This window comes from Zootoca vivipara, chromosome 1 (assembly GCF_965207765.1).
Source record: "Zootoca vivipara chromosome 1, rZooViv2.hap1.1, whole genome shotgun sequence".
Lineage (NCBI taxonomy): Eukaryota > Metazoa > Chordata > Lepidosauria > Squamata > Lacertidae > Zootoca > Zootoca vivipara.
Window position 1 is genome coordinate 93821598 of NC_142582.1, and position 11589 is coordinate 93833186.

Below are 11589 nucleotides of genomic sequence, written 5' to 3' on the forward strand. Positions count from 1 at the left end.
TACCCCACAACCCTTTTGATGTGAAATCTCAAAGGTACTTTCCCGGTGTGCGGCTGCTGTGGGGAAAAAAGGCAAATTCCATGGTGGGGATCGTTGGGAAGACGATCGAAAATAAAAAATGAAGCTCTGGACACCATGCGTCATGAAACGATTTTATAGAGCTAGAGAAAACAGGAAAGGGCAACCAAAATTACAAAGGAGACTGGAATAACCGCCTGCAAGGGAATGTTATAACATTTCAGGCTTTTTAATTTAGAAAAATGGCAAGCAAGGGGGGTATGATTATGCTAAAGGTTGTGGACGACTCTGGGGTTGCAGCGCTCATCTCACTTTAGTGGCCAAGGGAGCCAGCGTTTGTCTGCAGACAGCTTCCAGGTCACATGGCCAGCATGACTAAGCCGCTTCTGGTAAACGCCATTTACCTTCCCACTGGAGCGGTACCTATTTATCTACTTGCACTTGCACTTGACGTGCTTTCGAACTGCTTGGTTGGCAGGAGCTGGGACCGAACAATGGGAGCTCACCCCGTCACGGGGATTCAAACCGCCAACCTTCCAATTGGCAAGCCCTAGGCTCAGTGGTTTAGACCACAGTGCCACCCACATCCCTGGATGATTATGCTATTTATTAATTGTTGTCTTCCCTACAAAAAGCAGAACTCACCTGGTACGGTTTTTATTTCATGTCCTGTGGCTTGGTGGGGTGGTTGTGTACATGACAATTTTTTGCACAACAAACCTTACCTTACCTTTCCTAGGCTTTGCCATCCTAGTCTTTAATATTTTTAAATACTTTGCCAATAGCAAGTTTGCAGCTTATACACCCACTGTACTTGATAGTTCATGAGCTGCTAAACTTGAGTTCTGCACTCCCCTTTAAAAAGTCAAGCATCAAGATGTGAACAAACAGGTGCAGTTGTGTAAATTCAGTTTTTAAGGAAACAAGGCCTCAAGTCTGCTGTTCCATTACTATTGTCTTTCATTGCCCTGATACTAAAGTGAAACCAAGTACAGTTGTGCCTTGGTACTCGGACGTTTTAGCTCCTGAACGTTGCAAACCCGGAGTGAGTGTTCCAGTTTGTGAACGTTCTTTGGAACCCAAACGTTCTTCCTGCAGACAATCAGAAGCCGCGCTTTGGTTTCTGAACGTTTTGGAAGTTGAATGGACTTCCTGAACGGATTCCGTTCGACTTCCAAGGTACGACTGTACAGTAATACTAGTGTTGTAGACAGTACTGAAATAAACAGGAATACTTTCATTTATTCCAAGCAGAAAGGAGTAGATTTATTGAATAGATACAGAATAAATCCTGTTTTCAATTTGAACAGAAGTATCCCCCCCCCCAAGGGAGGAACCACTGCACAGATTCCCAAACTTCCCCAATAACTACTACTTGAAAACTGCTGATGGCCTTGACGGACCACTTAATGCTTTCTATACTTGATGTAGCAATTGTAATAAGTTGTGCTAGATGCTGTATTTTAAAATTGTATTTATATTGCTTCTTTCATTTATTACATTTTATTACAAAAAAAGAAATCCTACGTATGATTCTGATTCTAAATTGCTTTTATTTTATTCAATTAATTACCCCTCAAAAGGTGAATTAACAAGTTCCTCTGCCTGATCCAAGATGGCAAACAAATCTTCCATTTCTCTATGAAAACACTGCTCCCGCTCTAAGAAATGGGCCTGCTCCTCCTCCACCTGCTTCCATTTGATGTGTGTCTCCTATGAGGAAAGAAAATTAATAGTTAAGGTATTCTACACACAACTTGTATTTTCAGTTTTCAGGAAGGCAGCAAAAACATTAAGTACTGAATACAGGTAGGTAGCCGTGTTGGTCTGACGTAGTCGAAACAAACAAACAAAAATCCTTCCAGTAGCACCTTAGAGACCAACTAAGTTTGTCATTGGTATGAGCTTTCATGTGCATGCACACTTCTTCAGATACACTTCTGTTTCAGTGTATCTGAGAAGTGTGCATGCACACGAAAGCTCATACCAATGACAAACTTAGTTGGTCTCTAAGGTGCTACTGGAAGGAATTGTTTTTATTTTGTTTCGATTAAGTACTGAAGTCCATGAAGCTTATGCCATAATAAATTTGCTAGCCTTCAAGGTTTACATGACTTGTTTTCAGTTAGCAGGTATAAGATCGCTCTGCAAAGTGGCTTGCTTGCAGTGTGAAGTTGTCAGTTCAGGCCTTTCCCCTCTTGCCAAACAGAAGTAAGAAGTTTGCATACATATATGGAGGTGTGGTTAGCGTCACGTGAACAGAGAAGAAAAAAAACATTTAGAAGAAAGGAATTTGTGTGGTGTTGCTGTGTGTCTGGAGACCTAGCTGTGTAAGCTCTGTATGTTGGCAGTAATGGAGAAGGAAGACAATTCAGATTTTACCTTAAGATTCTCTTTTTGCTCTTTTGCCATCTGGGTGAATAGTTCAAGGTCAGTAGTCAGCTTCTCCATCAAGTCCTGAAAGAAAAGGGATGAGAAGGGGTTGACAAGGTGGGGTCCAGCCAGCATGTCCAATGGTCAGGGATGACGACAGTCGCCTAGAAATATGTAGAGGTCATCACATTGACTGCCATGCATCAGGGACAGCAGTTCTGTCAAATCCTGTCCTGGAGATATTCAGAAGGTATCTCCGTAGTTATTTAGGAACCATGACAACTGGAACTCAGCAAAATGTATAGAAGAAACTTTGCAGGTGGAGGGGAAGAGTCAGGCAAGCAGTTTCCTAGGGAAGAGGAAACAGGTTCATTCTCTCACCATTATTTCAGCCTGTTTCTTCATGTTCTCCTCATCCTCTTCCAAAAGTTTGTCACCTGTAGCTAATTGGAATGAAAAGAAACATTTACAAGCCAGAACCATACATTTCCTGTTAATTTACCAGAAGCATGGCTTCCAGTCCCATAGTTTTGGGACTATCCTTAATAAGCAACCCAAAATTTACTATTAAATTCATACACTGCCGTTCATTCATAGATCCCAGGGCAGTTCACGACATAAAAATACAAGATAAAAACAAGATACATAATAAAAACAAGAACACCGCGCCACACAAACCAATAACCCACTCTCCCATCTAAAACACCAAATTAAGAATTTATAAGATTATGCAGATCACAGTGTGATCGCATGGGGAGGGACTATAAGTTCAGCAGTGAAACACATGCATTCCATCCAGAAGATTCAACCCCTGGCATCTCCACTTAAAGCCGCACTACTGGGAAAGATTTTTGCTCTAGGCCTTGGAGTGGGCTGCCCATCAGTAGATAAGCTTGCACAAGATTGACCAATGGTCCAAACTAACCTTAAAATAGTTTCATACATTCACTCAGATTTTTAACCTGTACTAAAACCCAGCTAATAGTCCTTTTTGCACATTCCTCCACGAATACACAAAGGCAAATGTGGGGCACTGGGGTCCCAATATCAGCACATCCCCTTGACCCTGCTTCCAGCACTACCGTACACTCTGGGTGAACCATAAACAAACATCCAGAAGTGTACAGGTGTTCCCGTGTATGTGCCCTGATCACAGGAGGTGCCAAGAGGCCCTGCAACCTCCTTGCACCCAGTGTAGGAAGAAACAAACAAACAAACAAACAAACAAACAAAGAAAGAAAATCACAGGGAATTTTATCCAAGGAATTTCAATTCCATTAAGACATTTGGGAGAAAGTGATGGTATACTGCAGATGTATACGTACAGGGGAGAGCAGAGAAGCAAATGTATTTTATACCTGGATCACAATTCCTAGCTGCCAAGATCAACATGCAGCTCTCCTGAAATTTCTTCAGCTTCTGGTTTTCTTTTTCCAGACTATCGCACTGCTCCTTCGTATTCTTCAGTTCTTTCTGCAAGCACAGATAACTAAACCAAACAGCAGAACACTAGTTTTTATTAGGCCTTCAAGCATTTAAGATTTGCTTGCCTGGTGCAGGAGGAATGAAAAACTGCACACTAGAGGGAAGCAAGCCTGCCCTCCACCCTGCATAGACTGCTGGCATGAGCAGGCATTAATATTTCTACAAGCCAATTTCTTACATGGCCTTTTCAAAACCTGTTTAAATCTGGTAACATATTTTTAAATAACCTCACACACACAGTGTGGCCCATTGGGCAAGTACAGTCCAATGAGCCAATGCCAGGACAAGATACCTTAGCATCTTGTCCCAGATTTGGTCTGCTGGATCAGACCAAAAGGGCTGCCTAGTACAGCATCCCGCTTCCCGCAGTGCTCAACCAGATTCCTATAGGAAGCCCACAAAGAAGACATGAGTGCATAAGCCCTCTCCCACTGTTCTTCTCCAGTTACTAGTATTCAGAGACAACATGCCTCTGATCTTGGGAGGTAGCATACAGCCACCATGGCTGGTAGCCATCAATGGCCTTATTCTCCATGAATTTGCCTAATCTTCTTAGAAGGGTGTTGGAATCTGGGGGGAACTCAGCGCACAGTTGAGATCATTTTAGGATAATCAGAATCAAGTCTGCTTCCTACCTCTGCTTCCATCAGCTTTGAGCTCACTTCCCATTTAGCAGACTCCAACTGCTTGTTCTTGTTTCTGAGCTCAGCCTCCCGTCTGTATCTGCTCATAGTGCTATAGGATCAAAAACATATCACTGATGCATCGTGGATGAGCAGTTTGTCTGCATTTAACATTCAGACTAAGCTCACACACAACACCATAGATAGAAAGAGGTAAATATACCTGAGTTGTCATTTATAACATAGGCAGAGGGGAGAAAGTAGATCCAGGTGTACCAGATCTTTGGGTAATGTACCCAGGTAAGGATTTCTGACTCCCAACTATTTATCAATAGCAGCAACAAAACGACTCCCTCCCAGCATCCCTGCTCTAAGTTACACACCTGAAATGAAGAAAGATTGGGGGTAATTAGGGATGCCTTTTTGCATGCAAGGACTGGGCTCCGAAATCTTTTTAACCTTTAAATGTATGAAAAATGAAGATCCAGCAAACCTGCAGTTCCTAGTTTAGGGCCCTATGTGAGGAATATTCTAATCAAGAAGCACTTTCTGACCAGCCTATGATAACAACATTCTCAGCTTTGCAATTTACTACTCTTGGACATTTCAGTGTTCACCATGGACTCAGAAGTGTATACAGTCGTACCTTGGAAATTGAACGGAATCCGTTCCGGAAGTCTGTTCGACTTCCAAAACATCTGGAAACCAAGGTGCTGTTTCGGATTGGCTGCAGGAAGCTCTTGCAGCCAACTGGAAGCCGTGGAAGCCCCGTCAGACGTTCAGCTTCCAAAAATAGTTTGCAAACCGGAACAGTCACTTCTGGGTTTGCGGTGTCTGGGAGCCAAAATGTTCAAGAATTAAGCTGTTCAAAAACCAAGGTATGACTGTATATAGCTGCACACTGAAGCTGCATGGTGACTTTTTTTAAAAAAAAATCACATAATGCAAAACAAACATTGAAATACATCATGATGTTTATATGATATTCTGCATTTTCTTAAATGAGGTCATCTTTAAGAAATATAGGGGGGAAATAATTCAAAAAAATTAAACATTGACAGAATCAAAAAGACTATATACAGATATAGTCATGTTGTGAACAAGTAGGAAGCAGAGAAAGAAAAAGCATAAAAAGCAGCTTTGCTTTGGGGCACTCACGTTCGAGCATTTGACGTTGCTGCTTTCTTAGGTGTTGGCTGTGTTGCCTTCTTTATGTACCTTAATAGAGTAAAATAATGATATTTGTAGCTATTATTATTATTATTACAAAGCCAAACCAACTAACAGCTTGATCCTCTGAACATTTGCCATTATTTAAATCCAAAATTCCATCACACCATTTGGTACATTTCATCAAGTGTAGAAATTGCAAGGAAGTAGCTTTTGGCTAAACATTATGAGAAACCTATTAATTATTATTATTATTATTAATTTAATAATAATTAAACATTCCAAACCACAATCTCCAGGCTTTTTACACATAAAATAATTTAAAACAATTAAGAACACAAAAAGGCAAATACATTTAAAACAAGGCTAACCATCCCAACAAGCGGGCATTCAGGGTACAGATCCATTATGCAGCTGGTAAAGTATGTCGGAACATAACCTTCAACTGTTTCCAGAAAGTGCAGATAGAAATGCTATTGACAGAAATGCTGTTTCACAGAACAGGGGCAGCCGTACTTAAAAGTTTTGCTCCGAGTTACTATGGAGCAGGCTTCAGAGATCTTTGGAAGTTGCAGGAGAAACTTGCAGACTGCAACAATCCTGAGCTGTAAAAGAACTTAGAAAAATACAGGCTGATGGATGAGACTCCATCAGGTAGTGGTGGGCTCACATTCACTTAGGGCAGGCATGTCCAAAGTCCGTTTCGGGGGCGTAATCCAGCCCGCCAGCTGGTTTAACCTGGCTCCTGTGGCAGTTTATTTCCTGGGGTAAAATCCTTAAAAAAAGCTCAACAACCTTGGTTGGCCCTTTGGTCAGCCCCCACGGCCATTCACTTCATCAAATCTGGCCCTCTTTGAAAAAAGTTTGGGACATTAAACCAGAAGCTGGTTGGCAGAGGCTGCATAGCAATCTGTCAGGAATACTGTACTTGCAGCTTGTGTCAAGCAGGGGATGGACAACGTGACCCCCAAGCTCCCTGTTAGTGCTGTTAGTTCTATTGATTCTAGGTTAAAGCAGCACATTTGCTGAGAAATGTCAAGCAGTCATGTTTGTTGTTAAATACCAATGATTACAAGCTTTGTTTGCTTTTTAAAAGGTATTTTACAATACCTTTCCATTAAAAGAAGTGCTCAAAGCAGTCTGCACATCTAAACATGTTTTTATAAAAAAGCAGGGGCAGGAAGGCAATAATATCAATAATAAAATAGAGAAAAGATAATAATGTCAACAGATCAGCTGGTAGAAGAGAGGCCTTAATGGGTAAGGAGTTCCCAAAACTAGGCATGGCCTTGAAGAAAGCTGTCTGTTCCTTCATATCCCAGTCAAGTGCAACACAGGTGTCTAGGGCACATTCAGTAGAACTTCCATAGCAAATCTCCGTGGCAGTACAGTCATACCTCGGGTTAAGTACGCTTCAGGTTGAGTACTTTCAGGTTAAGTACTCCGCGGACCTGGAAGTGTTTACTTCCGGGTTCCGCCACGCGCCCATGCGCAGAAGTGATCTGCGCGCTTCACACACCATCGCCGCTCGGGTTAAGTACTTTTCAGGGTGCGAATGGTACCCCGGAACAAATTAAGTACTTAACCCGAGTTACCACTGTAAATGTTAATTTTTTCATCTACAATACTGTCTTCTTTATTTTATAGTACAGTACATTGATTATTGCCTTCATTTTATGGATCAATGGTCTCGTTAGACAGTAAAATTCGTGTTAAATTGCTGTTTTAGGGGTTTTTTTCATCGTCTGGAACGGATTAATCCACTTTCCATTACTTTCAATGGGGAAGTTCACTTCAGGTTAAGCACGCTTCAGGTTAAGTACGGACTTCCGGAACCAATTAAGTACTTAACCTGAGGTACCACTGTATACACTTATACTGTGTTTCTCCAAAAATAAGACACCATCTTATATTTATTTTTCCTAAAAAAAACACAAAAAAACACACGGTGGCTTATTTTCAGGGGATGTCTTTTTTATTATTATTAAGTATGGTACAGTTTAACCTACAAGGTTAAACTGCCTATCACTATGGCTTAATTTCGGGGTATGGCTTATTTTCGGAGAAACATGGTACTTACCTTTGATTTGTGTCTTTGAGGGCAGCACGCACAGGAACATTTTCATCAAAAGTGAAATCAGGAGCTTTCAGGGGGCCGAGGTCATTTTTGACAAAACACTGCTTTTTTGAATGTGGATCTGCAAAAAAGGAATCCATTTAAAAACAAAAGGAAACTCAGTAACTCACACTATTGAAAGCACCTCCCTCACATTTAAATAGCATTTGAAGACCCACTTTTTTTTCTCCCTAAAAGCCCACAACCACACCAGGCATTTAGAAAGGTAAATAGTTTGGCCCTTGTTTTACCTAGATGATATTTCAATGCAGGTTCAATGAAGGTCTGGGCACATGGTGCCAACCTAAGGTTTGATCACATGGTAGAGCTCAACTCAGGGCAAGCAGCTTATTAGAAAATTCTAGGCAGGACAGGGAACATGTGGGCCTCTAAAAATTGCTAGACTTCAGCTCCCATCACCACTGACTATTGGCCAATGGGAGCTGGAGTGCTGCAACATCTGGAGGGCCACAGGCTCTCCAGCCATCTCCTAGCCTGGGAGATTCATCCTGGCTGCCACAGCTGTTAGGATGAGCACTTGAAGATGAGCAACATAGGGGGGGGGGGAAACCCACAGATATACAGTAACAATACAGTAGTTCTCTCAAGAGCCTAACAGACCTGTTGGTATACTGACAACTCTGGGCTGTTGGAAGGTGTAGATAGGAATCCTGGACTTCTCATTTTCCATGTTGAAAGCCTGTAAGAACAGGAAAGAAGCATTGCATGTTTGTTAGACAAACTGCTGCAACCTATAGGGTGCATGAAGTGCAGGGACCCCCTCAGGCACAAGGAATGAAACAAACCAGAGGAACACACAGCACGTACAACATCCAGCAGTGGGTGAAGAATAAAGAACCCAGCAGCAAGTCACCTCCCTTTTTCAATCATGCTCCTTGCAGATTCTCTACTACACAGAGGGCTGATTTGAAAAAAGGGCATGCCCATACAATATGGCATCTGTTTTGAATGTGCTGGCTCATCTCTCAAAATTGGAAACACCAGCCCCATTTCAAGATGCACAGAACACATTGACCCCATCACTAGGTTTTCACTGATAGCCTAGAATTTAAAGACATTTCCCAACAAGTTTGATCCACAGCACCTCTTTTATGAGTTTTATCATGACTGACTGATTTTAATCATTTTATTTGCATGCCAGCTTCATCTTCAAGAGCTGCTTTATCAATCAGCTAACCTGATCCAAAAATACACACACTCACACACACACAAAAAAACAAATCTCACTACAGCCAACCAAAGACAACCAACCACACCCTAGGCCACAACCAAGCTCTCTCACCACCAAGGGAATGCAAGCAAATAGTAAGAGAACCTATACAAGTGACGCTGACACAAAACCCCACACATACACTAAGTCAGGCATCCCCAAACTGCGGCCCTCCAGATGTTTCGGCCTACAACTCCCATGATCCCTAGCTAACAGGACCAGTGGTCAGGGATGATGGGAATTGTAGTCCAAAACATCTGGAGGGCCAAAGTTTGGGGATGCCTGCACTAAGTACAATAGAAACATAACCACCTGACCACACCCCACTCACCATCCCCCCCTTTCCTACCTAACTTAATGCTGTATGAAACGCTAATGTCTCACAACAAATGAAACTGATCTGTAGAAAACACAACTTGAAAAAGAGACAATGCACGGATTTTTGTAAACTAAGAAATATTTAATAAATAATAATAATATTTTAAAAGAGCTGCGTTATCCAAGGCGGGGAAGCAGAGACACAGCAGGCCCGACCTTTCCAAAGGTTGGGGAAAGCAACATGGACGAGGCCAGAACCTATGTCTTGCCCACTTCCCCGCAAGGAATAGCCCTGTTAGCAAAGTGTAGCTTACAAGGGAGATACCGACCAGTATTGCAGCTGTGGGCAGTTTAAGGAGGCAGTCAACAAACTGGAAGGTGTCTAGAGGGAAGATGTTGAGGAGCCTGGAGACCAGGTCCTATGAAGAAAGGCTGAAGGAGCTGGTTATACCTTGCCTGGAGAAGAGACAAAACAGCAGCCTACCAGCTCAATGCAAAGGTTGGGTGGGGGGAAGGCCCTGCGGGGGCAGAGCTGGTCTCCCCGAGGGTCTTAGGGCGCTGCCTGTCACCCTAAAGAGGGAGTCATGGTGTAGTTTAATGCTGCACCCCCAGCCATGTATTTGCAAATACAACGCACACATACCGTTAAGTCTCCGGAGGCCACCAAACTCCCCAAGGAAGAGCAGCACCCCGGGAACTTCCCACGGCTCAGTGGATAACGAGCGTCAATGAGGTTAAGTATTTCTCCTGAGCATGTACAGAGCGCACCGCGCATTAGCGAGCAAAGGCCGCCGCACAATAGTTCCCTCCGCCTAATTGCACAAGGCCTTCTAAACACAATAGAGCCGACTCCCGTCCTCCTGCGCTTTATCGGGACCGACGCCGCCCAACTCCCGCCAGCGTTTGAACGGGAACCGACTCCAGTCACCGCGTTACCACGCGAGAGTTCGAGCGAGCCGAGGAACGAGCCCGCTGCGCAGGCGCCGAATTACTCGGCTTCTCCGGCTCCCCGCTGCTTTCTCCCCACCACCCCAACCCGGCGAAGCGGCGCCTGCGCAGGATGAAAAGTGAAGCCTCTTCGACTCCTCCAACTCCGGCGCTGAAGGAAGAACTTGCCCTGCGCTACTGTGGGAAGCGGACGAGGAGAGGCTTAATAAGGGTTTTGCACGACGGGGCGTGTTATCAGGGGATGTTTTGGTTGCTGTTGCTCTGCTTTGAAGCGATGCGTAGTGAGGCTTATATCGGACAGATTTCCATGGGGCTTGCTCCGAAGGAAGTGACCCTCGGTTTGCAGACTTGGGTGGACTAGCCTATATATTTATTTCTAGGACACACCTGGCATCGGGGGTTCTGTAGCTTCAGCGCTGCTGAGAAAGCAGATGTGCCACCAAGTGTCGCTTCTTCCGTCACTGGGCTTTCAGGATAGGGAATGCAGCACTGCTGGCACGTGTCCTGCTTTGCAGAGGTGACAATACACGTGTCCCTGAGCCAGGATGGCAAGTGGACAGAACAAGCCAGCCTGTAGTGCCGACTGACACTTACCGGTAGCAATGCCGACTACTCTCCACTCCACTCGCACCTTCCCGGTAGTTAGACAGTGATCGTGTACACTCCATAAATTTAAAGCACAAACACCTCCCACAAGAATCCAGGGATTTACCCCTCACAGAGCTATAGTTCCCAGCACCCTTAACAAAGTATAGCTCCCGGGATTCGTTGGTGGGGCTGGGGGTTGAATATTTGGTGTATACCAGGCACGTCCAACAGGTAAATCATGATATATCGGTAGATCACTGGACATCTGTGGTAGATCACCGATAGGTCAGTGGCTCCCCCCAAAGAAGCTAATTTATTTTGGCTCCCCTTAAAAAAGCTCAACATATTTGCCCTGCACCCCTAAAATGACCACCTAACCACCAAAACAGGGCTTTCCTTTCTTTCTTTTTTAAAAAAGCTCAACGTCGCTTTCCTCTTCCCTAAAGAAGCTCAACAACTTTGACCTGAACCCCCCACTGCCAGTTTTTTAACTCTGTGAGTAGATCACAGTCTTTTGGAAGTTGGCCACCCCTGGTGTATACTGTACTCCTGTCGTGCGGCTTTTTTTTTTTTAGCCGAGATACAAAAAGTCAACAACCTGATTATTTCCTGCCTTGGTTTGGCTTGATGCACTCTAGCCTGAGATTCATATACTGTACGTCCAGGCAATGCATGTCAAACAGGTTCCTGGTGAAATCCTGTAACGTTTCATGCCACAG

The 11589-nt window shown here is 43.8% G+C and overlaps 1 protein-coding gene across 2 annotated transcripts; it reads right to left on the reverse strand.

Moving 5' to 3' along the window:
* Window positions 1-1258: 1258 nt before the first annotated feature.
* On the reverse strand, window positions 1259-10278 carry KNSTRN (kinetochore localized astrin (SPAG5) binding protein). Of its 2 annotated transcripts, none has more exons than XM_035111154.3 (9): window positions 9978-10278; window positions 8407-8485; window positions 7750-7867; window positions 5658-5717; window positions 4512-4611; window positions 3750-3864; window positions 2773-2834; window positions 2401-2475; window positions 1259-1731 (listed from the first exon to the last, which is right to left on the reverse strand). In XM_035111154.3, exons 1-9 carry the CDS (start codon window positions 10107-10109, stop codon window positions 1588-1590), a joined length of 885 nt encoding a protein of 294 aa, XP_034967045.2. In that variant the 5' UTR covers window positions 10110-10278; the 3' UTR covers window positions 1259-1587. The 2 variants fall into 2 exon arrangements, with proteins under 2 accessions (XP_034967045.2, XP_088527008.1); XM_088670882.1 differs by lacking the exon at window positions 9978-10278 and adding an exon at window positions 9664-9790.
* Between the last annotated feature and the right edge of the window lie 1311 nt (window positions 10279-11589).